Below are 25142 nucleotides of genomic sequence, written 5' to 3'. Positions count from 1 at the left end.
GATGAACACATGAATACACACAATACAAACGATGATTTCAGTTGGGCAGTTTTAGTTCGTCGTCGTCATCCTCCGCTTTATCCGGTTGGTCCATGTCGCGGGTGCAGCATTCTCAGCAAGGAAGCCCAGACTGTTCTCTCCCCAGCCACTTAAACCAGCTCTTCCGGGGGAATCCCGAGGCGTTCCAAGGCCAGCCGAGAGATTTAATCGCTCCAGCGTGTCCTGGGTTGGCCTCGGGGCCTCCTCCCGGTTGGGCATGCCTGGAAAACCTTCCGAGGGAGGCGTCCAGGAGGCATCCTCACAAGATGCCCGAACCACCTCAACTGACTCCTCTCGACATGGAGGAGCAGCGGTTCTACTCTGAGCCCCTTCCGATTGACTGAGCTTCTCACCCTGTCTCTAAAGGAGAGCCCAGCCACCCTGCAGAGGAAACTCATTCCAGCTGCTTGTATTCGCGATCTCGTTCTTTCTGTCATGACCCAAAGCTCATGACCATAGGTGAGGGTTGGAACGTAGATTGACCGGTAAATCGAGAGCTTCACCTTTTGGCTAAGCTCCCTCTTCACCACAACAGACTGGTTTAGCAATCGTATCACTGCGGATGCTCCCCCAATCCACCTGTCAATCTTCCGCTCCATCTTACCCTCACTCGTGAACAAGACCCCGAGATACTTAAACTCCTCCACCTGAGGTAAGACCCCCCCCCCCGACCCGGAGTGGGCAAACCACCCTTTTTCCGGCTGAGGACCAGGGCCTCAGACTTGGAGGTGCTGATTCTCATCCCAGCCGCTTCACATTCGGCTGCAAACTGTCCCAGCAAGAGCTGGAGGTCGTGGCCCAATAGTGCTAAGAGGACTATGTCATCCGCAAACAGCAGAGACGACACCACCAAACTTGACCCCCTCCACCACCCGGCTGCACCTAGAAATTCTGTCCATTTTGGACTCAGGTGTCTCTCACGCTCTGGTGAGACTCCCGTGTCTTTTTGCAGTCATCACGGTCCTGCCAGTTACACTGATCAGGACCCCTGGCCTTATTCCAGCGGCCCCACGTAGCTTTGGCCCCTGGATGGTCCTCAGCTGCAGGCTACAAAGCAAATACAAGATTTCAAGTTACAACCGTAAAGTTTGGTCACCGAGATTTCACTGAAAAAGATTTGGAATTCACCTTTGTGTTCCTCCATGGGGTATCAGTGTGAGACCTCAGGGGGAGGGGCACTGCCGCTGTCCCCTCACAAGGATTGCGCCAGGTAAGCCCACCAGCACGAGGGCCCAATAGCTCCTCCCCAATGGCTCCTCCTCTTCTGACCTCCTGCGGCGGCTTTAAACGGGCACCTCCATGCATCTCTTGACAGAAGGATCCCGCGCCCGAGCTGGGTCTCGAATCCGCCTACTTCTTGCTGTGAGGCAACGGTTTATCGCTCCATAGTGCTAACCACTGCACCACCGTGCAGCCCGGAGTCGGACAAATGAGTTTTTTCCCCTTTGGCCATTGGTTTTCCACGGGTTATCTCTGAGTGTAAATGACAGAAGGTGAGTTTCATTACGGTTTACTGTGATAGTTAAATGCTGATACCGTGATAACTTGTTTTATTTATCTGAGAGTGGACTGATGTTATGTTTATTTGAATAAGTTACGCTAATCTATATAAGTCATAGTATACATGAGCCTCCTGTGAGGAGCTGTTTATGAATCATATAATAATAGTGCTTAATGATACAGTCCTTGATTACTTTATTACTTATACTTGGGTTGGTTTTTTTCCTGTGTTGTGATTACAGACCGCAGTGAATAAACCACATTAAAGGAATATCTGCCACTTACGTGCTCTTTAACGGGAACACCAACCTACACACCTTGCCTCCCTAAACCAGAATATTTGGAGATCCCCCTTTCTCCTGTTTAACGATATCAGCAAACAAATCCAGTATTTTGCATCGCTAATAAATAGTTTTGCTCGGGAAATGTCGGCTTTGCATTTTTTTTTTTTTGTGGTTTCACGTTTCCCGTAGTACCTGAAGGCGGCATTACTCACCCCTAAGACAGAGACATCACTACCCACAATTCTTTTCTGCCGCATGCGCCTTACGAATTACGGCCCAAAGGCGTTGGTGGTTGGTGTCCGTCCGAAGATGCGTTGCACTCCGGCAGCATCAGTACCAGCTCCGCCGTATAAATAGACGTGAAGCGGGCGACAGAAGAGTTACCCCGGCGGTGTTTGCGTCTCGAGTGGCGCCGGGGCATCGGAGCTGCGAGATGGGCGACCAGAAGGTGAGCCGGAGCCGGAGGAACAGGTGTCACTGATGGGGAAAGCCGTTTCAGGGCGTAGTGTACAAAGGAAGGAGGGAGAATTAGTGGATGCGGCACTGACTCGTGTTACACAGTCGGTGAAATCATGTATATCCGGGTTTGTCTGGTTAAAAGGGCCGTTCATGTTCATCGATTCTTTCGTTGTTGATGGTGCGGTGTTTCAGCCTCAGACAGGGCCTTAGTGCGGCTTCTCCCGCATCAACACAGTCCCTCGTTATGAATGGGCTGCTCCTGCTGGGGGTTTGTTAGCTAGTATTGAACTGGGCTGGGAACATGTCAATGGACTGTGTATTGTACTGTATTGCAATGTGTGTGTGTGTGTGTGAGAGAGAGAGAGAGAGAGCGAGAGGGAGAGGCGGCTGTTCAATGGTTGCTGAGCTGCATGATTAAATTATGAATGCGCATCCTTCCGCCCGTGAAGTGTCCTCCCTGCCTGCCTGGCTCTGAGGCTAGGTCCCCTCCACCCCAAAGAAAATGACTAATCCTGGTTTAAAGCAACTCAAAGTGTGAAGCTCAATTTTCAATCTGACCAAAGCTTCTGTCATTCTATCATAGGTCACAGGTGTTGTGTTGATTGTATACGTTTTGCTTTTTAGTCCTTTACAATAGCAGATTTTGTCTTTCAAGCTCAAAAGAAAGAGAATCTTGTCTCTGCTTTAGGAGTCCTTGCGTAAGATCACCCACACACTGGCCACCAAGAATGAGGAGCTCTCAAACTTCTCCTGCTGTCTCAAACAGAGCCTTGACAACTTAGAGGTACGAAAACACTCAACTAAATGGCAACTGTGGTACAAAAGGCTTCTTCTGGTTCTAAGTCTTTACTGTTGTGACACAAGGCGAACTCCACCCGAGTCCAGGAGGATCTGGAGTCTGAGTTCAGCTCCCTCCACTCTATTCTGGACGACATGAAGGCGAACATGCTGACACGCATCAAACAGGAGAGAGCCAGCCGCACATATGAGCTTCAGGTAGCTGCAGCAGCCCTGTGTTTGACCTTTTAACTTTTAAGGAACATGTCAACTTTTTGGAAATACACTTATTTGTCATCCTCCCCAGAGGCATTAATAAATATATGTCGCTTTCTCTCCTCTGTGTGTGCGTGAGTTAGCTGAGATCAACAGCAAACCAGTTAACCTCAAATTAGCTTAGCATAACGAATGGTAGTAGATGGGAAGTGTTAGCATACCTGCATTAAAACTAGTCTATTTGACTGGAATACAAATAGGAGAAACTATAGGTTTTGGAAGCTAAAAGGACAAGATGGAGGTACGCCAACCTACCCATCCACTTCCATGCATTGCTAGCAGTCAGGTAGTTTTTGTGGGTGTCAGCTCCCTTGTGCAGCACAGAGAAGAGAAGGGAGGAAAAATGGCACATTCCACAAAAAAGTTGGTGGGTCCCTTTGCTATTGTATTTGTTGTCATGTCAATATGAATGGGATGTTTTACCAGTTGTGTAAGGGACATTATGTCTGAGATGCAGTTGTACTGAGCACCCCCTGATACTGGCTAAAAATGTGGCGTTATCGCCAAATATCCAAGCTTATGCATTGATCCAAAAACACATAATTTATTAACCCCGGAACAAGACCCTGTTACTTTCCAGGTTAGCTCAGTTTTCTTATGACTAATATGAACTCACATTACATACAGCAAATCAGTTCTTCTTTGCCATTCTAAAACCGTAGCCTCACAGGAAGTTGCGCTGTGCTTCCACTGGCAGCTAATTTGTAAGAGCAGCAAAGAACAATTGATTGTAATATTAGTCGGACTGACCAAGCAACATGTCGTGAGTGTGTCAAAATTGTAAGATCACACAAAAAAATGGCGACACGTACTGTGTAGTTTCGAGGGGTGACTCTCAAAAGAGATGCCCCAACAAAGTTGTATGGCTTTGTTCCCTGGATGTATTTGCTCTTGTTTTACAACCTGATCCAGGTCGTACTACAATGATGACATGTCACACCCATACTGGGCTCGTAATGTATACACTTGTATAACAAAATGGAGTTTCTGACACCCTGATATCAGCCAATACCCGAGTTCAGCTATCATCATCTGTATGCGGGCAAGTTCTTTAGATCTTGAACCAATCAGGTCTTTTTTTTTTGCCTCATGAAAAAAAACCCTTATGACCTTTTTTGGTTCTGACTAAAAACTAAAAAGCGCTTCACCCAATCTTGGTCTTTTTATTAAGCAAAATCAGACTACATAACATGGAAGAGAATATCACTATAAAATCCAGGCTGTGTGCAGATATCTTTTGTATATTATTTTTAGATATAATTTAGGAATAATAAGTGCTACTTTATAGCTTAAAGATAAAAAAGAGTAAGGGAACTTAAATACTAGGTTTTTTCTGTTATATATTTTATGGGAGAAGGACCAGAAAGTGTTACTTTTTTTGACAGTGTTTAGTCCAGCTGCAACATTACAAATCTGTTTTTGTCAATCAGTGACTTCCCTCACTTTCCTGTTGTGACCTTTGCTATGTGTATCCAAAATCCATGAAGCCTCAAGAGCAAACCATGACTCTCAAATGATGCAGCTCTCCGTTTGCCATAAACACAGCGCTTCCATTATACTTCAAGTAAACACTTGCCGATGTCTAACTGTAACTTTGTTTTGCACAGAGTCAGCTGAGCGCCTGCACCAAAGCCCTGGAGAGTTCTGAGGAGTTGCTAGAGTTGGCCAACCAGACTCTCTGTTCCTCTGAGACGGACAGCTTCACTCAGGTAGCATCTTGGCTCTGCTGCTACTGCAGTGATGCTGCACTGTTGCCCTCATATTTGCTGTTTATGACTGGAGTTTAAAATGATGGTTTTATATATATATACATGTGTATATATTATTGAGTCTGTCCTCTTTTTGGTGTAATAATACTTTCTGTATTTTAACACATCCACCGGCGACTTTTTGCTCTAAATGTTACTTTAAACATGATGGGCTACAACTCAGTTTTCTCTTCGCTCCGTATCTCTTTTCTCCTTTTCCTTCCCCTGTCTGCTTCTCCTCTCCAGGCGGCCAAAGACATTAAGGATAGGTATAGTACTCAGCCATCCCTTGCTTCTTTTTTGTCAGTTGTAACCAGTGAGCCATCTCCTATGATGGCATGCATGCCTTCAAACATGTAGTCACTGCACCCATGTCTCAGACAATAAGCACTATGGAAACCTCTCTACTTCTCTGCTTTTGTCATTGTGTCTCTCACTGTCGACTCATGTCTGTACCAGCCTGTGTCAGCCCCTCCCTGGATGAATGCTCCCTCTCTAGCTACGCCTCTCAGTGTCAATCAGGGTGACGAGTTCAGTGGTAGTAACAGACTTCTAGTTAGAGGCCTTTTCCTAGCCAGCAGCATTAGTCACCTGTTGTTTCCTCCCTGTTGGTTTAATAATGGACGGCATTTGTTTCCACCGTGTGTGTGTGTGTGTTCGTTTGTATCTCTATGTGTGTCTCTTTGTCTGCAGTGTCACAATGGCTCCAGCCTTCCGCCTTTCCCTGAAGGCTAAAGCTAGCGACAACATGAGCCACTTGATGGTGGATTTCAGCCAGGAGAGGGAGATGTTGCAGGGCCTCAAGTTTCTCCCAGGTCTGAGTCACTTCTCCGAAACTCAAATGAGCAAAAAATAAATGTATTGTGCTTTATACTTGCACTCCACTACTGTTATGATTACCAGTTATTCATCTGAACTGAAAAATTACATTTCCATTCCCTGCAAATATCTCCCTCTTATCAAGTGATTTTATTTCTTTCAAAGCTACAGCCTTTTTAAAAACATGTACAGTTAAACGGTCCCAACCTTTTTTTTCTCCACAAAACGGGGCTTTTGGAACCAATTTCAACACAGAATTTTATTTTTATTTATTTGTTCTTGACAATTAATTTATCCATTTAACCGCTGTAAATTCATAGTTCAATAATTCCTCTAAATTTTCAGTATAATTAATGACCATGCACATTTCTCCTTGTTTTATTTTATTGACCTAATAATGAAAAGAAGAGCAGAAATGATAATGGACAAATAAAAGGGAGGAAATGAAAGCAAATAATTGAGAATCATTTTAAAAGGACGACTTAGCCTTCTCACTGTTAGAAACTGCTCCTTGAAAAAAAGTATAAAGGAGTTGAATTAGTCTTATTTAAACCAGTTGCAACAGTAAAAATGAAGGATACAAATTCTGTAAGACTCCACATTCTGAAGTGTATTTGCTTCCTTTGCTAGACCTGTTTGTGGTTTTTGTAACTAAAGTTAATTTTCGAACAAATGCTGCAGTAATTTGTCACATGCTGTCTGTTCAGGGCAAATCAATCTAAGGCACACAGGCTGCATGTTGCAGCAGCTAATGGATGAATATAATGTGAAACGTATTTCTCGCTATGAAGAACAAAAGAGGTCATAAGTATGAATAGATAAATGAATAAAAATTCTATGATAGACAGTTCGATATAAAGAAATTATATTGGTAATTTTAAAGGCTATTTGTCTAGTTTATATTTTTTCTTTTTACATGGTATTTATTTCTGCAAGGATTTATTTTTGCTTTTATTTACTCATGTGTATATTTATACAGATTTTATTTTTTGTACTTCATAAGTCACAGTAATGAAACCTCAAACCACAAGCTTTTCCACTTTCCAATTGTGGTTTCACAGCTCCCGTGTGTAATTTTCTAGAAGGTTCAGTCTCAACACTGTGAGCTCAAAAAAAAAAAGCTCTGATAAACCGAGCAGGACCTTGGAAGCACTGAACAGCAAACCTTATATTGTTCTCAGGGGGCAAGAGTTAAAGGGAGCGGAAATATTGGAGGCATTTGAGTTCACAAAACAGATACTGGATGTCAGACAGTTGTTCACACCTCAGCTTGTTCAGGAGTTCTTCTGCCCCCTAGTGACAAAAAAAGTCATCAAACATCTATTTAGCAGTTCACTTCACTTGATACCACCTTAAAATGTTGCAGATGAGTTGAAGAGGTTGTGACAGACAAATTGTTGTTGCAGTTCCTGCCACCCCAGAGATCCAGGTGTCTGAATGCCAGGTGTGTGACAACACGGTTACTATAGTTTGGACTTTACCAGAGCCGGATAGTAAAATAGACCACTACATACTGGAATACCGACGCACCAACCACGAGGGTCCCCCACGCATCAGAGAGGACTACCCCTGGATGGTGGTGGAGGGGATACGGGAGGTGGAGCACACACTGACGGGTCAGAGCAAGAAAATGAAGAGAGATGTGATATCAAACTCTGATGAAGTTGAATCGAGAATGACACTTTTGTTTATCCTCTAAGGTCTGCGCTTTGATACTCGTTACATGACATTCAGAGTACGAGCATGCAACAAGGCTGTGGCAGGAGAGTTCTCTGAGCCCATCACACTAGAAACCCACGGTAAGTATATAACTGGCCTGGGAACAGTTACTATTTCATTATTATACAGAATAGAATGTTAATATCAGTTGTTTCTCCGTTTCCAGCCTTCACCTTTAAACTAGATGCTGCTTCGGCCCACCAGAACCTGAAAATTGAAGACTTGAGTGTGGAGTGGGACAGCAGTGGAGGGAAAGTACAGGACATCCGTAAAGATAAGAACCGAACGAACTCACCAATGCAGTCTCCGGCCAGGTTTGTAGGAATGAGCCTGCTGGGATCTTGTATGCCCTGTCACTGGAACATGGATGAATGTCTTAGGGGCTGACATTTTATATGGAATATTAGAAATCATAGGAAACTTCATGAGATGTAGAAAACATGTGCACTATGGCCTCAAGAGCCTTCATGTTTATGCCAATGTTTCCTCCCTCTCTCTAACATTATAATACCCTCTTTTTTTCTTCCAAACCATGTGTATGCTGTAGTGTCATTGAAGGGTTGAAGTCCTCATCTTTTTGCTTTAAGTAGCTGCACTAAAATAATTCTGTTATATATTTTCTGTTATAAATATGGGGGCGGCATGGCTCAGAGGTAGAGTGCCTGCTTGACAACTGAGGTGTCGCTGGTTCAATCCTCACTTCCCCCAGTGACCATGTTGAAGTGTCCTTGAGCAAGATACTGAGCCCCTAATTGCTCCACATGGCCCTGCAACAGACTAGCGACCCGTCCAGGGTGAACCCGACCAATGTCAGCTGGGATAGGCTCTAGCTGCCCCCCCCCCCCGACCCTTAACAGATAAGCAGTATATAAAATGGATGGATGGGTTATAAATATGTTTAGTGATTGCCCTCTACTGGTTGAAATGCAGCTACTGCAAATGATGGTGGTGGTGATGTCATGCAGCCAAAATTCTGTGCCTGTGAGGCGCTTTGTTCTTCTCCAGCCAGATCATGTCACTGAACAACTTCAACACACCACGCCACCTCTCCTAAGCCCCTCTTCCCAGCTCCTCGACCACTTTTTATCAGCTCTTACAATTACGCAGTGAATGGGGTTCAGATGAGGGGGTGAAATTACTCCTCAAATGTACTTAAGCAGCTGCTAAGAAACATGCTGAAAAGTGAATTGTCATCAAAACTGGACTGTATTGCATGGTACAAGTTGGAATATCTCTTAGGAAAATTGATGGCAAAGAGTCTCCACCATTGTCTCATCTCTAATCAGGTCACAACTGATGTCACCTAAGAGAGCACCAACATCCCGGCCTGGCAGAGACAGGTTTACCGCGGAGTCCTACACAGTGCTGGGTAAGAATATACGCACACAACGACACACTTATCTCTTGTTATTTGGTACTGAGCTGTTCATCAGACCGAAATTATTTTTTTAATATCAGGCTGAAAAGTCAGGAATTGATGCGTCTCTAGTCCTGTGGAGCTTTGAACAGGTTACAGCCTTGATGCACACGCTTGTTGATCTTCAGATCACATTTATGCCCTTTAATTCTTAACTTGTGATATTAAGGCTGACTTTACCAAGCCCACGTTTTTCACTGTCCAAATAATTGGACCAGTGTAGTTCATCGTGTCAGTTTTTTCTTAATTTACAAGAAGAACTAAGTGATCAGATTGATTTTACACGAAGATTTTCTAACAGCTAAATGTGCCTCTGTGTGTATTAGTTAAACCATTCTGAAACAAGCCAAAATGAAAAGAAGTTACAGTTTCAGTGTAATGTTACAGACATTAAAAGATGCTTTATCGCAGCAGTATTTGCTGTTGGTCTACTGACTTTGTGTGGACATAATGTTTGTTTTTTGCCTTGCTTTTTTTTAGTGGCTGTGTTTATTTACTGAAGATTATCAAGGAAGATTGTTTATACTCAGTCGTGGATTAGTTCGAAATGGCAGTATGATGCCCCCTTTTGTTTTTGATGTGGAGCATACATGAACTTCTTATCAACTTTTAATGTTCATGGGGTTGCTATAATGCTCCATGTACTTATGTGACATAATTCCCCAGCTGACACCATGATCGATGCTGGCCAACAGTACTGGGAGGTGCGATTTGACAAGGAGAGCAAGGCCTTTGCTGCAGGTGTGGCTCTGCGGAACCTTGGCAAATTTGACCAGTTAGGGAAAAGCAGTGCTTCCTGGTGCATCCATCTGAATAACTGGCTACAGCAGAGCCTGACAGCCAAGCACAACAACAAGGCTCGAACGCTGGAGTGTCCCATCCCGAGCAGTATAGGAGTCTACTGCAACTATGATGAAGGTGAGACAGATAAACTCACAGATTGTAGAATGGATGTTTTTTTTGTATTTTAAATAGGTTCTCTTTGGGTTTCGGGCCATTGGTTGGATGGGAAAAAGCATTTTTGTTAAGTTTGTACACTTCAAATCAAATGTTTTTTGTTTTTTTTTCAATTAACTAGTTTAATTTTGGGAGGCGGCACGGTGGTGCAGTGGTCAGCACTGTCGCCTCACAGTAAGAAGGTTCTGGGTTCATGTCCCGGCTCAGGCACAGGATCTTTCTGTGTGGAGTCTCCATGTTCTCCCTGTTCCTGTGTGGGTTCTCTCTGGTTCTCCACAGCTTCCTCCACAGTCCAAAGACATCAAGAGAGGACGAGGCTGATTGATACTCTAAATTGACTGTAGGTGTGACTGTGAGTGTGAATGGTTGTCTTTCTATATATGTCGGCCCTGCGATGGATTGGTGACCCGTCCAGGGTGAAGCCCGCCTCATGCCTGAAACCTGCTGGGATAGGCTCCAGCCCCCCCACACTCCTTAGCAGGATAAGTGGAAGAAAATGGATGGATAGTTTGATTTTGATTAACTGCTTGGTCTTTCAAATATTTCATTGTAATCCTTCATGTTGATACGCGGTCTTCATTTGTGGTTTTGTGCTGTCAGTTCCCCATGACTGAAGTAAACATATTGCTGCCCTGTACCAAGGGAATTCCTATCAGAAACGCCACATATATGTTGTCCCAGCCTAAATGCAAATATGGCCTTCATGTGATATATGTAGGTGATAACAGGACAAAAAAAATTAAAGTTCTTTCCAGAAATATAGTAACAGAGTAGTAAACACTGTTTGTTGTTGGAGTGTATAATCTGTCTCCCTCTCTTTCAGGTGTCCTATCTTTCTTTAACGCCAAAACAAAGCAGCTGATGCACACCTTTAAAACCAAGTTCCAGCAGCCAGTCATACCAGCTTTCATGGTGAGAAACATCTCTGTTCATGCTGCTGTGCTTCCTCTTACCGCTCTTGTCTCCTAACTGTTGATCCCCTGCCCCCCTCCCCAGGTGTGGAACGGCAGCTTCTCAGTTGTGACAGGCCTGCAGGTTCCAAGTGTGGTCCAAAGCGGCCAGAGGAAGAATAGCGGCACCAGCAGCTCCAACGCTAGCCTAACCTAGACACACCCACTCAGTGAGCTGGAAGGTTCACAGACCCACCTCAAAAAAGTCTCCAGCTGGGGTGGAAGCCATATCACAGAAGAGTTACATCACTGGAATATAATGTTTCAAACACACGTGTTGCATGTCAACAAGGAAGTGTTTTTTATAGGTCGTTGGTTCTCCCAGTGACAGAATTCTTCAGATGTATGTCTCTGACTATTTTGATGGTGGGGACACATTAGGTGTAGTCTTACTAGTGTTCCTCTCTACACACTTAGCACTGTCCCACTGCTGCTAGAGCAATGATTTAGCGCTGGCCGCTGCCCTTCCTTTCCATCACCATGTGTCTGTTGTTCACCGTCATGCAGCTAGCCGCAGTTGAAGGGTCAAGCCCATCATATCTGCTCTCTCCCTGTGCCTTCCTTCTCATTTCCAAAATGATAGGCCAAAACATTGCTGCAAGAAATGGCTTCCTCTTTCAACTGAGAATACAGTATTGTGTCCGTGTCAATATAACTTGGTTGTGATGTAGCTTAGTGGTAATTATCACCTACTGAACCTATTTAACCCAAACCTGCTGTTAGATAACGCTCCTCAACAGAATGTAGTTCAATATCAGGATTTTTCTAACTCATACATTACAAGTGGAGGAGTTAAGACATCAATTCATGTTAGATATCTTGCCAATGAATGATGCATGTAAACTTAACTGTGCTCATTGCATCTCAGTTTGTCTGCAAGATACTGGGGTCTTCACCCTCTGGCTGAGGCTCAGGTGCCGGCTGCTGGGTTTCTTCAATAATCCAGACTGTGCACAGCAAGTTAGTGGGGGTGTTTCTTCAGTGTTGCTCCTTGTAGTGGAGTTAAATGGATTCAGAACTTTGGAAATCGTAGTATTGTACAACATCTTCACCTGACTGCACCCTAATGCTTGTGTGTTTTTCCACCTTTAACACCTATTCATTTGCTGAAGAGAGAGTAGTGGGCTAGCTGACATGCTGTAGTCCAAACATTATAAAATAGCTTGCCTCAGTTAGCAAACTGTATGAGATATGAGATTTGTTTGGGTCCTCCTGGTTGATAAACTCTGGAAACTGATGTTATGAAGTCTTGATTTATGCACATTCTGACCTCTGGTTTGCTTCCTTGTCCTGTCTTGAAATGTAACGTCCTCCAAAAAGTGTATTTTGCCTTTCAAGTATTCACAAATATGTGTCTTGAAAGACCTGGGCTAATTTTTGTGACTCCAGATTGCAGAAACTGTCAGATACGTTATTTAGCCTTAAGCAAGTGGTGACTGACAGATAATACCAACGAACACCAAACTTTCTGGCACATCTTCTGATATGTTATTTTTTACCTCAAATTTAACATTTTGTAGAATACTGAGCATGCGACTGCGTGAAGAAAGTATGGATTATACCAGACGATGAGTTTGGGAGTTTGTAAACAGTCATTTTTTTTTAGACTTTTGCTGATCGTAGTTGGTTGATAGGGTTGCCAGTAGCTTCAAGCTATAAAAAATATACTTGGTTGACTCTCCATTCTGGAGTCACAAAGAACTAAAGCAGAATGGAAACAAATACTTATAACAGTTGAAAGGCAAAATACACTTTTTTGGAGGGGGGGGGGGGCGTATTGCTGTAAACATGGTAAGAGTCTTATTTTGCCATGTTGCTCCTTCTTTATGCGTCTCTTAAATAGATGTAGCCTGCAATGCTTTAAAGAAGCGTCCAGCTGAGAGTTATGTTTATTTCACATGCTGAAAAAATGTCACAATTTATTGTAAATATTTTTTCCACTATAAAGTATCAGTCATTGAGGTAATAAAGGAGTGAGAGCAGTTTGATTGTTGTCTGTTTTAATGAGGAATGAGATCCAAGGAGAACATTTTACAGGAGGTGTAACACAAAGCCGACTCCAGGCAGAACATCTGAAACTGATTTCCATTTGCTGCATGGCACATACTGCAAGGTGCTCCCTCACTTGGATCTGATTTGAGGTGACAGAGGAAGAGTTTACTGAACATTAACGGGGGCTGAAGACTGAGCACTGCTAAGGCAGAAAAATGCTATTTAATACAGGCAAGGCAAGGCAATTTTATTTGTCGAGCCCGTTTCCACAAACAGTTTGTCTCCAGGCTTCATGGCATCAGAACAACATCCTCTGCCCTCAGACCCTCACATCGACTGAGGAGAAACTCCATAGAAAACCCTTTTAACAGGGAAAAATCTGAGAAACCTCAGGGTGAGCAACAGAGTTCATGTACATTCACATACACTGGTGCAGTTACCACATTCATACCTCACTTAGGCCTCAGGTGAGTCAATAATACACTGTGTGATGTACGCACACATAAAATGTTAAAAAAAAAAAGAAAAACATGCATGTGTGATAAAACCTAAACAGCTGATGACACTTGACACAAAAACGACTTTTTTTTTTTTTTAAAGAGATACAACTTGATATGGAAAATCATACCACGGTCAATGGTAAATGTGCAAAATGTGAGGATACTGTAACTAAACATACCTATTTACAGTTAATCTGTTTGATAATACATGGCCGAAGAAGGTGGATCACCAAAGTGTTGAGAGAGGCTTTACTATTGGTGGTGCGCACACACACACACACAACACAGATTTCTGTTTGTATTGAATGCAGCTCGTTGTTGCTCGTGTGTAGCCTCATTTGGGAGGGACAGATAGGCCAGAATGTCCGATTTCCGGAGGAGGCTTCCATCCTGAGAGGTGAATCTAGACACCTTGCCTTTTTTCAAACTTCAGTTTGAGTTCTGATATTGCTGCAGGAGGAATGAAATTGTCAGACCATGATATTAGATAAAGCACAAAAACAACAGAGACAAACAAACTTACACTGATGACTAAAAAACTGGCCCACTTACTCTGGCCCATGTGGTCTGTTTGGCTTTTTAGCCTTGTTTCCTTGTTTGGAACGCTGGTGGAGAGGGAGGGCGATGGAGAGGGGGCTGATTGGCGAGGGGTGGGAATTGGAGGCATCATGGCTCTCTTTGAAACTTTCTCATCTGGTTCTAGAAACCCAAAACAGAGTAAATGGGGTAATAAAAACAAGATTAGTCACCAAGGCAAACGGGACTTTCCCACTCTGAAAACCTGACAAGGAAAATAAGCACATACGTGACTGTGAATTGAGTGAGGTATCTTCCGTCTTGGCTGTTTCCACTGTTTGAACACAAATATTAGTTTACGACTGGAAAAAATGTAGTTACACCTGTTTTACTTTGTAATGGCAAGAATGACTGATGGAAGAAGAGTGACACTCACAGTTGACATTGTCATAAAAATCCCTCACTACCGCCTTTCTTGGAACTGGTTCAGGAGCTGGTATTCTTGAAGTGACTGTAACAATAAACATATAATTATCTTTCTTCAAATTACCAAGTGTATTTAATACATGATATTACACTTCACTTAATTTTTAGTACACAACCTTATTTTTTCAAACACACACACACACACACACACACACAGATCAACAGAGAGGTGTTTTTTGCACAGGTTTTTCTTCAAGTTGAATAAAACAGGCCAACCATGACTACGGAGTAGAATGAGCTCATGCACAATCCAGGTTTAGAAAACAATAAGGTGCATGGAGCACACTGACATAATTACATAATGATGTATGTACGTTATGACCCAACCTCATCTTCATAGAACCTGTCTTTCATCTATTGCTCTCCCATTCGTTTTATTTCAAGTAACTGAACATTTGATGACTGACTGATACACAGTCAAACCACTTCAGACATGATTCCAGGAAGAAGAAACTGATTCCCTGCGTATGACCAAAACTATTCCCTGATCCCTACATTTTATTTTATTTTGCTACATTGGGGCTTCTAAATTTCCAGTTACTTAAATATGTCAGAGAGCTAACGGGTCTTTCTAAAAGTGCCAAAATACGAGTGGCCGATTGCGTGTTTTTCTGTGAATGGACAAGGTACCTCGTTTGGGTACACTTGATGGAACAAGGTTTGACGAGGCATCCTCAACAGTCCTCTCTCCGTTTTCTTTATCAGACCGAATGAAGGCTGCAAAACAGCAAAAGCAGAACTTGGATAACTCTCAGTGGAATAAAAATAGTTGAAAAAGGGGATATAAAAAAGGCTTTGAACATACAGATTTTCTTTTCATACGTTTCCTCATGGACGAAGGGAATGAGTACTCCATCCGTTTTTTCGACCAAGTAGCTGATGACCTCATGCAGTGTGGCACAGGGGACCTGCACAACAAATGTTCTTGTAACACTTTAAATACGTCAAGACAAGGTAACATTATTGTACAAAAAAAAAAATACACAATAACTATAGTATGAATATTAAACTTATGCAACCTTAGTGATTCATTGTAAAAGTTTGCAGCATGACTCAATAGTGTGCTGAAAGGAATAATGGAGTTATGTAAATCACGTACATGGGTATGGAGCACACCTCCATCACTGTGCAGTGGAATGTAATTCCTTCCCAAGAAATAAGACTGAAGTGTGATTTTTACTGTAGAGTTGATTTATTTTTACAGTTTCTATTTATCTCCAAGCGCATGACAAACTCTTTCAGAGCCATCCATTTTCTTTGCTGTTTTACATTCTCTCCATATAGTCTTACTTCTTGTGTGTATTGTGGTTCGTAGTTTAACTGTGTATTGGAGTATTATGGTGACTTGTGTAAATGAGTATTTCTGTATTGCGATGAGAAGTGTATATGCACATTTGTTTATTGTCCCAATGTAAACTGTTCATGAAGAACAGTTGTTACATGGGGATTCAAGGAAACAATATTAACATCTAATCCAACACAGTAAACAAAAAATGATCTGAAGTTCACTTCCCCTTTTCTCTCACCTGAACAAAAAACCCCTCATAAAAAGCGTCCCAGCAATCAAATACAACTGGTTTATTCTCCTTACTGTCCTTTGCTGCAAACTGGTTGAGACACAATCTTGTTTATTATACAACACAGGTTTCACTGGGAAATGTTACTTTATCATCGGCACCCCTCTCACACCCATGGATCAGATCTACTCCGCCCCGCTGGAAAACAGAGCTGAAAAAAAATCAGGTCTGACTGGACACACCCTGGACAAGGTTTTTCTGACCCCCTTCCCTCTGGCAGGATCAGGGTCACGGGGGCACGGACAGAAAGACTGAGAAACAGCTTCTTCCCCAGGGCTGTGAAAGGTCTGATTACAGCCTGAACTGGACCGTTGTTGCAGCTTCCATCCTGCACTTTACTTGTGATGGACATTCAATTCACAACCCTACAATATCACTGGACTCACTGCACTATCCTTCATTCTTCTCTATCCTGTGATTTATTTTCTGTATTTATTTATCTATTTATGCTGCTGTGTGATGGACTGAGTCGAACTACATTTCATTGTGCAGAAAGGTTCAGTGACAATAAAGAAACCCTTTCACCTTATTTTGAGAGTAACAACAATACACACTTACAGGGTTGTCCACATCAATGATGAAGCCCCCTTCCGGTTTACAAGTCACACGATAATGTTTAAATATGGATCTGGGAACACAGAAGACGCACACTCAAACAAAACAGTAAGATAATCATCAGTAGAAATCACATCCATTATATTGAAAGGACTTCACGAGGTGACAGACACCAGTGAATACTTTCTTCTGCCTGCTATCATCACAGTCCTACTCACATAGTTCGGCTGTACTTGTGCGTTTATGGACAGGAGCAGGAATACGTATATGTTTGTGTGTGTGTATACCCGTTCAGGTCCATTCTCGTGGTGACAGCGAAGGACTTCCCATCTCTCCCAAGCCTAAGCAGAAGGTTTCCTCGCTTGGCCTCTCTGTCGAGAAGCAGCTCTGCCTCCAGCCGGGACACATTGTGGAAACAGCTACAGGGCGCCAGCAAACACAACACTGAGATGCTTCGACAACAACTATGATGCATCTACAGCTGAGCTCTGCAGCTTTGTGAGTTTTTTTAAGAAGCCTGTCATATTTCTGTCATTGGAGTAGAGCGCATTTTAGCAAACCAGGATTCCTAGTTCACAATACCAAGCAGATGCTGATACTGATACTCAGCCAGTACAAACAGATCATCACTGTCAATATATCATCAAAAGAGCCTTGAGTCTGAGCAGTTTTCTTTTATTGCCGAGGGCCTAAACACTGTGATAAATTACTTAACCCCCCCAAAAAATAGATTTAAAGCTGCACAATAAATATCAAAAATGCTTCTATAAAATGGGAAATTTGATATTTCATAATTTCTCACCTTGGCATGTCTGCTTGGAGGATGTCTGGAGGACTGGATGTGGAGACCTCAGAAGGAGAAAGATTTTTTATTCTTTCCTTTTCTTGTTCTACCGCTTCTTTCAGCATGTGGATCTGACCTGGCAGCAGGTTGAGGGATGAGAGAACTTTTAGCTGCAAAAAGATAAATAAGAAGTTTTTTTTTAAATGATGTCGCAATATCATAGGTTATCATCTCAATATGACTTTTCATCCAAATCATTCACTCTAAATGAAATACCTTTAAGATTAAAAAAAGAACGAGTCATTGCTCTGCTCCATGTTGATTGGCCCTTTTCACGGAATCTACTTTGACATGCCATCATATACCCATAACACCAGTTATGGCCCTGTTCCATTTAGATACAGCAGGGTCATTGATGTGAACATGCCGATGGTAACACATTGAAGAGAAATGGACCATCGGGAGTTTGTTTCAATACCATCTCTTTTTACCCACGATTACATGCTGCTGTGAAAAGCTTCTTTACAGATGCACCACAGTGATTACATAATAATACACATAACAATACTACGAGATGTCTGAGGTGATTGGAGATCATTAGAGATTCAATGACCTGAGTCACAGAGTGAATAAAGCCCTTCCACAGCTCACGAGCCTCTCCATTAGGAGCCTGAAGGGACAATGGAAAGACAATTGTTTTATTTTTATCACTATTCATGAATATATATATATATATATATATATATATATATATAGAGACATTTTTTAACATATTCTCTTACAGTGAATTTGATGGTTTCATCTGCCATCTGCAGTTTCAGTCTGGCTGCATCCAGTTTACAATCCACACTGTCGTCATCTGTTACTGATATAAATCCACTAAGATCCAATTTTTCAGCGTACTGGGGAAAGAAAGACACACACTTAATTACATCTTCAGAGTCTGATTTAGCAAGAATATTTTTGCCTCATCATCATCATCTTATCTTAATGTGCCTTTTTATTTAAAGCATATTTCTGGATAAGATAACTTACATCAATGTCTCTCTTATCGCTGAAGAAGTAAAGTGTGTTTCCACACAGGCATGTCCACAGTTTTCGAGATTTCTGCAAAAACACATAGGAAGAGATACTACACCAACACAGGCATGGGAATTCAAAATGAACTCTTTTGGTGGCACAAAAGAGAAGGCAAGGAAGAGAATGAAATAAATACATGGTACACAACAAGGAAATGAAAAAGAGCAACAACCTGTGCGGGTAACATTCCTAGATTGGATTTAATGCGTCTGTTATACAACCACAAAAGAAACCACAGGGTGACTGTAATGATAGTGTTGAGCTGAAACTGGCAGAAAATACAACAAAAGGAGAAAATCTGGTTAAAGGTACAGTGGAACTCGTTAAACACTGGAGAGCCAACCCAGTAATAACTCTGTATTGTTCCATCTACCACTGGAACAGTGCTCAAATGCCCTGTACGTATAAAAAGCTTCAACTCTGATTTTATGAGCTTTCAGTTGAGTGTGTACAGTCTCTTATCAGTGAAGCAAAGGCAGAAAGAAGACAGGATTAACTCTTCGTAAAGCCTGCTTTGCCAGTTTCGGCCCATGTTTCTCTCAGTCCCCTGTTTTTCTCTTGGCATGAGCAACAAGAACTCCAACTTGTTCGAGGGACAATATGGGCAGAAAGACGATTCAGTGGATTTGAATTGTATGAGCGGTGCATAGTTTCAGACACATCAATTCAAATTCGTGCTGTTCATACCTCATATTTGTTTTTTCATTATTCAAATTCTGACATTCAAATACATTTTTTATTCAAAGTATGACATTTAAATTATGTTCTTCATCTGTCAAATTCAAATCTGTGATTCAAATGCGGTTCCTTCAAAGATTTCCGTCCATGGAGAAGTGTCCCTATGAGCACAGGAAACTTCATATACCTAACTTCTACCCTTGGAGCGTGGCTCTTGACTGGACACTGCCTTACACATACACAGAAACCATTATCCATGGCATTACCTTAAAGTTTGTACTCGTTTGACACACACACACACACACACACACACACACACACACACACACACACACACACACACAAACACACACACACACACACAAACAAAAACCCCTGACAGTGGTCTACCTTATCTTTGAAGGACCTCTTATCCAGGTAGCCCTCATAGTAGCATTGTGGCAGCTGGATCCTCTGTCGCCCAGGTCGCTTGGCCATCACGACGAGACTCGAATTAGCCTAATCATACACACCGAACCCGCTGTGTGCTAGATCCCTTTCGGAGTGTTTTGAACATCTGAAAACGAGGGGGGGCGGGATGAACGGGGGCGGGCGGGCGGTGTTGTTTCTGCACGTCACCTGTGGAGTGCCATTTCACCTGCTCGTCCTCCCGTCGGTGAACAGCTGCGTTCTCGCTGCTGATTGGTTGAGAATTGCATTAGGCGGGTCATTTTATGAATACATGCTCTCACAAAGAGGCAGAGAGGTGTCTTTGAAACGTCGGACTCTCCAGCTCTCATGAATATTCTCTACGTAAGACACACGCAAAGGAACCACTTTGGCCTACGAAGTGTACATCGGCTTCAGAGGCTTTTTGCTGAGTGGTGTCGCACATTGCTGAGCTCAGCTGGTGACAGATACTCCTCATGTTCTCCAGCCACGCTCCTCTTACCCCGTGCGGGTTATTGCTGTTCAGCTGCTGTAAAACAAAGGAGCAAACTCTCTGTCCGTAAAATTATGGTAATTTCACAGTGATGTTGTAATCGTACTGGGTATGATCTTCTGTCGAGGACGAAGTGCTCTGGGAGAACCAACATGGCCCAAACACAGCATCTGCAGTTTGAGAAGATAAAACAACCAGCCCATGGCAATTTATTCCAGGTTTGTCGGAGTTCGAGGCACCACGGCTTGGTACAGGTACTCAGAATCCAAAATATTCAGGTGACACAGTGGTACAAATTAAAATTTACCAGATGAAAAACAAAAGAACATCACTAAAACCTCACCAAAGCAATCAACAGCCTTTGAATGCAGGGTCATTACTGGTCACAGAAATGGAAAAAAAATATGATCAAAGTTTGATTGGAAAGGAGTAATATTACTCTGTTACTACCAGAAGTATTGTATTACCTCTAACATCGCGCACCAGAGGTGCAGAACTGTCACCATATTAGTGCAGATTGCTCCAATTCAAATTCCTTTCAAAATGATAAATATTTTCAAAAACATTGCAATTTACCATTTGAGGTTTAAACTTTCTGTAACTTGCAGTGATGGCCTAATTGTTTACCTTTGAGTACTTTTGAAGAACACTAAGAACCAATGACAGTTCATGGCAAGTTTTCATGTCCTCTGTGGAGCTATTTATCTAATAATGCATCGAAAAACTGACTGTGCAATTTTAGGATTCCTTAGGAGAGCAAGGACTTGGGGATAGAGATGGAAAATGATACTGTTATAACAAGTATAAGGAATGGACCAGGTTGTCTTAACAGTTTTTTGTGAATTATTAGAAAACTTAAAAATGGAATGTGTGAACTCTGTTGAGAGGAGGAAACAGTGGATTGTGTTTTAATGGTTTGCCAGAAGTGTGCTTCTGAAAGACAAGTGTTAAAGATTGCTGTAAGATAAAATGGTGAGCAAAATAAACTTATAAAGAAGTATTCAGTGGATGTTGAATACTTCCTCTAGATTAATGAACATTAATCATTCAAAAAATTAAAAAAAAAAAACTTTGATTAATCAACAACATAAGAGACTTTGTGTGTGTGTGTGTGTGTGTGTGTGTGGGGGGGGGGGTATTATTTTCAAGTTCTTGCTATATAGTCCACACCATTTGGTGGCGGTAATGCGCCTCAAAGTTATTTGCCAACTGCCAAGAAACTCAAAAGACGAAGAAGAACCCGAAGCCGCTGTTAAATTAGAGGGAGGTTCTATTACTGGGTGTTAGACTTCTTATCTGATTGAAGATTCAGAGTTAAGGTGGGATCAGAGTTGTCTGATGAATTTGATATTGTTAATGGAATACCGCAAGGCAGTGTTATTAGTCCAGTGTTTGGACGTCGCAGTCCTTTGAACAGAGGAGGTGGACTGCGACATTTCCTTTCACCTATTTACAACCAAGTCCTTTCAAAACTTCCCCAAAGAGCTCAGCTGAAAGACCCATGTGGAACGGCTGATGCCAGCACAGCCCATTAGCATCTGAGTGGTCGGTGAAACTCCCCAACGACCACCCCTGAAACTCCCTGACACCTCACAACGACTGTCGTTTGGGGAGGCCAGGTGAGTCTCGGGAGGGTCGTTTCCACCACAATAGCACTGACCACTCCCACATAGGTTTATAAGCTGGAGTTTCCACACTCTTCACTAGAACTGAAGAAGCCTCTCGGATGAGCGGTGAAACGTCTTCAAGATAAACTTACGTCCAGTTGACCAGATTTTACTTCGCTTCGATCTACGATGACCTGGATGAATGAGAACCTACACAGACATAAATGACACCTAATGTTACAAAGTAATAATAACGCATGCTAAGTACTCCGGTACAGTAGGTGGCGGTATGCACCTAATATGGTTGCAACCCGCCAGAAAACCAAAAGAAGAAGAAGAAGAAGAAGCCGCTGTTACAGCTGCGCATTGTGTGCTGTCATTTTAGCGCAACACCCTGGTAGACAGAGAGGATACTTTTTATCTTCACTGTAATCTCTGAGAAGTGACTGTATCAAGCCATGGGCAACAGAGACGACGAATATGATTTCTTGTTCAAAGGTACTTACCAATTTTGTATGTTATGTGGCTAGGGAATTAGCCAAGCTAGCACGCCTGCTAACTAACGTCAGTTGTCAGCTGGTTGTGGCAGCTAACTCCAGCTACTCAAAAGCTTATTTTGCCAATGGCGCCTTGTGGAGAATTTTTGTCATTTCGTATTGTCGTCATTTTTATTTCAAGCAAGGATATTTTAGCGCTGTTGAATTTGCTTGTGTATCTTGTGTCAGTAAGAACGTATTGTGAGTTAGCCTTGCAAGTTAAGCTAAAAGCTAGGCGTGATTAGCATCTGTGTTTCTCGTATGTATGAATAAATTTTACGTATTTATGTAATTGGTATTGTCATCAAAGATTAAATGCCATTCATTCCGTCAGATAATTAACGTGGTTATTTGAACAACGTCACCAACCGTAGCCCTGGACTACATGGAATCAGATTATTCAATAGTGAGGAAACAAGAGTTCCCTTTGTGGTTGATTTGCCTTTCAGAGGTCCAAACCTGTTGCCTGAGGGAAGAAGTATTCTCTCTATTAAGGGTTGATGAGGAAATTCCTCTTTGACTCTCGTTTCAGCAGGTGTGTCTTTCAGTCAATCACTCACAAAATCTTCAATTTGTTCCTGACGAATTCACCACTTGGAAATCGTAGTGAGAATCAGCATATTGGTTTTATTAAAGTTGCACCACAGCATAAATCACATATGTACAGTACTCAAGCTGGATCTAAAAAGTGTAGTCCCTCTTGCTCCTTACAATGTTGTTCAGCCTAACCAGCTCAAAGTGGCATGAATCTTCTTTTTTTTTTTGTCATTATGATCTATCCATATGAACTATGACTTTACATGGGGGAAGGAACACATTACTCATGTCACACTTCTTTGATAAATTTAACATTAGGTGAGGACTTCTTTTGTTTTTGGGAGTGTATATCAACACTGATTCTGATGACTCGTACCAACAGCCCAGGAACAGAGGCCTGAGAAACTGTTGAGTCAGATATGTCAGCAGTGAGCTGTTTTTCCAGCCTCTTGCTGCATGACTCTCAACAGGGCAAAGTCTATTCAGATCTACTCTGCACTGAAGCACAACTGCATGTAATTCAACTCTTTGATTAAGTATGACAGCGATGATAAGTTGTTACTTTTGTGCAACTGTCAGTATGTCAGTCATTGTCCATGATTAATCTACTATGAGGAAATCATTGAAGGCAGTAGAAAGTGTTCAGGGACAATAAAGATCCCAGATGAAAGAGAAACTGCATCAGTATTTCAGCATCTAACAACCACATCTCTTGAGTGACACACATATTCAGGTTTTGACCTATTATTTCATTCATAGTTGTGCTGATCGGAGACTCTGGAGTGGGGAAGAGTAACCTGCTGTCCCGTTTCACAAGAAATGAGTTTAACCTGGAGAGCAAGAGCACCATCGGCGTGGAATTCGCCACCCGCAGCATCCAAGTGGATGGTAAGACCATAAAGGCTCAGATATGGGACACAGCTGGACAGGAACGCTACAGAGCGATCACCTCAGCGTGAGTATTTTCTTCCTACATAAGTTCATTCAGGCTCCAATGTAGTTTTTTACTCACCAGGGTCATGCTGTCACCAGGTATTACCGTGGTGCAGTTGGGGCTCTCCTAGTTTATGACATCGCCAAACACTTGACATATGAGAATGTGGAGCGATGGTTGAAGGAATTGAGGGACCACGCTGACAACAACATTGTCATCATGCTGGTTGGCAATAAGAGCGACCTTCGCCACCTCAGGGCTGTGCCCACTGACGAGGCTCGAGCCTTTGCAGGTAAATCGTTCAACACCGACAATTATGGCCTGAGCAATGTGGGATTCTTAAAGCAGATACTGGTATTAGGTTGTAAAAAAGAACAATAACTAATCAAACAGCCAATATTCTTTATGTGTATGTTTAAAAATATGTGGCAAAGACATATTTCTTATCTGTCTATACTGCCATGTCTGAAATAAGGGCTAATACCTACTGGTACTATCAATAAAATACTTGAACTGTGTTCACATGTATGAAATGTGTCATCCCTGTCTTCCTTAGAAAAGAACACTCTGTCATTCATTGAGACATCAGCGTTGGACTCCACTAATGTAGAAGAAGCCTTCAAAAGTATTTTAACAGGTAGGAAAACTATTTGGCAAAATGTGGAATGGGAAACTAAGAGTAACTGAATCCAGTGTTTTTAAGAGTATTAATGAATGAAGAAATGTGCAGGTGTGAGTTTAAATAGCACATAATAAATAGGAATATTTTTGTGTTAATTATTTTGAATATTTAAAAATGTTGCATTTCTAGCCTGTAGTTGTACTTAACTACATAAAATGGTCATCGTAAAACAGCGTCTTATTCTTATACACTCATAGTACTCCTGGTACATTGACTCAATTGTCATTAAATGAGATTGTGAAAACCTCGACCACCATCTGTGATTGACTGTTTTGGATTTCCTTTAAATGTGAATTTACAGCACATGAACTCATTCAGTAGCATGGAGTCATTTAAAAGGAGTGTCAATAGAAGAGCATCAGTGTTTTTCTCTCTTGGATTTCCCTCCACAGAAATCTACCGCATCGTGTCACAGAAGCAGATAGCAGACAGATCTGCGCATGACGAGTCTCCAGGCAACAATGTAGTGGACATAAGTGTCCCACCAACTACAGACGGGCAGAAAGGCAACAAACTCCAGTGCTGCCAAAGCCTGTGACACCAAATCCATGACTCTGTCTCCTTCCAAATCCACCATCACATCACCTGTGCACTTTTTATTCATGTATTCTTGCTCCTTCTGTCATTTTCTATATAGTACTTTTGAATCCACTTGTGCTCTTTTCTTCTGCCATGAAAGAAAACTTAAAGAAGCCTTTATGTCACATAGTCACATTCAAGAAGTCCTGAAGTTTTCTGCACTCTAGAAAGCAAGCAGATGCAGCTGTCTGAAGGAACCCCGTGAAGTTAAAACTCTACTGACACGCTGTCA

The 25142-nt window shown here is 42.2% G+C and overlaps 3 protein-coding genes across 3 annotated transcripts in view; 2 read left to right on the top strand and 1 right to left on the bottom strand.

Annotated features, from left to right (window-relative positions):
* The first annotated feature begins 2069 nt into the window (after nucleotides 1-2069).
* fsd1 (fibronectin type III and SPRY domain containing 1) lies at nucleotides 2070-12933 on the top strand. The gene is made up of 13 exons (XM_086224149.1): nucleotides 2070-2271; nucleotides 2971-3066; nucleotides 3147-3278; nucleotides 4943-5044; nucleotides 5330-5352; nucleotides 5777-5898; nucleotides 7309-7518; nucleotides 7603-7701; nucleotides 7788-7935; nucleotides 8908-8990; nucleotides 9705-9956; nucleotides 10819-10907; nucleotides 10992-12933. Exons 1-13 carry the CDS (start codon nucleotides 2257-2259, stop codon nucleotides 11100-11102), a joined length of 1482 nt encoding a protein of 493 aa, XP_086080275.1. The 5' UTR covers nucleotides 2070-2256; the 3' UTR covers nucleotides 11103-12933.
* Nucleotides 12919-19655, bottom strand: LOC147250058 (signal-transducing adaptor protein 1-like). The gene is made up of 13 exons (XM_086224148.1): nucleotides 19504-19655; nucleotides 18391-18462; nucleotides 18138-18257; nucleotides 17969-18025; nucleotides 17374-17525; nucleotides 16859-16990; nucleotides 16575-16644; nucleotides 15245-15347; nucleotides 15070-15156; nucleotides 14390-14464; nucleotides 14243-14287; nucleotides 13990-14136; nucleotides 12919-13887 (listed from the first exon to the last, which is right to left on the bottom strand). The coding sequence occupies exons 1-13, from the start codon at nucleotides 19588-19590 to the stop codon at nucleotides 13841-13843; spliced, it is 1194 nt and encodes a 397-aa protein (XP_086080274.1). The 5' UTR covers nucleotides 19591-19655; the 3' UTR covers nucleotides 12919-13840.
* Nucleotides 19656-21982: 2327 nt separating this feature from the next.
* LOC147250057 (ras-related protein Rab-11B-like) overlaps nucleotides 21983-25142 on the top strand; it is a 3449-nt gene continuing 289 nt past the window's right edge. The window contains exons 1-5 of the mRNA XM_086224052.1: nucleotides 21983-22140; nucleotides 23475-23670; nucleotides 23748-23941; nucleotides 24206-24286; nucleotides 24724-25142. The exon at nucleotides 24724-25142 is cut by the window's right edge and continues 289 nt beyond it. Of these exons, the coding sequence (XP_086080178.1) occupies nucleotides 22101-22140; nucleotides 23475-23670; nucleotides 23748-23941; nucleotides 24206-24286; nucleotides 24724-24869 (657 nt within the window). The 5' untranslated portion in view covers nucleotides 21983-22100 and the 3' untranslated portion in view covers nucleotides 24870-25142. The remainder of the gene's footprint in view (nucleotides 22141-23474; nucleotides 23671-23747; nucleotides 23942-24205; nucleotides 24287-24723) is intronic.

Source organism: Aulostomus chinensis, chromosome 14 (assembly GCF_037954235.1).
Source record: "Aulostomus chinensis isolate RoL2024-O1b breed Wild chromosome 14, RoL_Achi_v1.0, whole genome shotgun sequence".
Classification (NCBI taxonomy): Eukaryota; Metazoa; Chordata; class Actinopteri; order Syngnathiformes; family Aulostomidae; genus Aulostomus; species Aulostomus chinensis.
The sequence above is the reverse complement of the archived record's forward strand: the minus strand, read 5'-3'. Positions and strand labels throughout refer to the sequence as shown.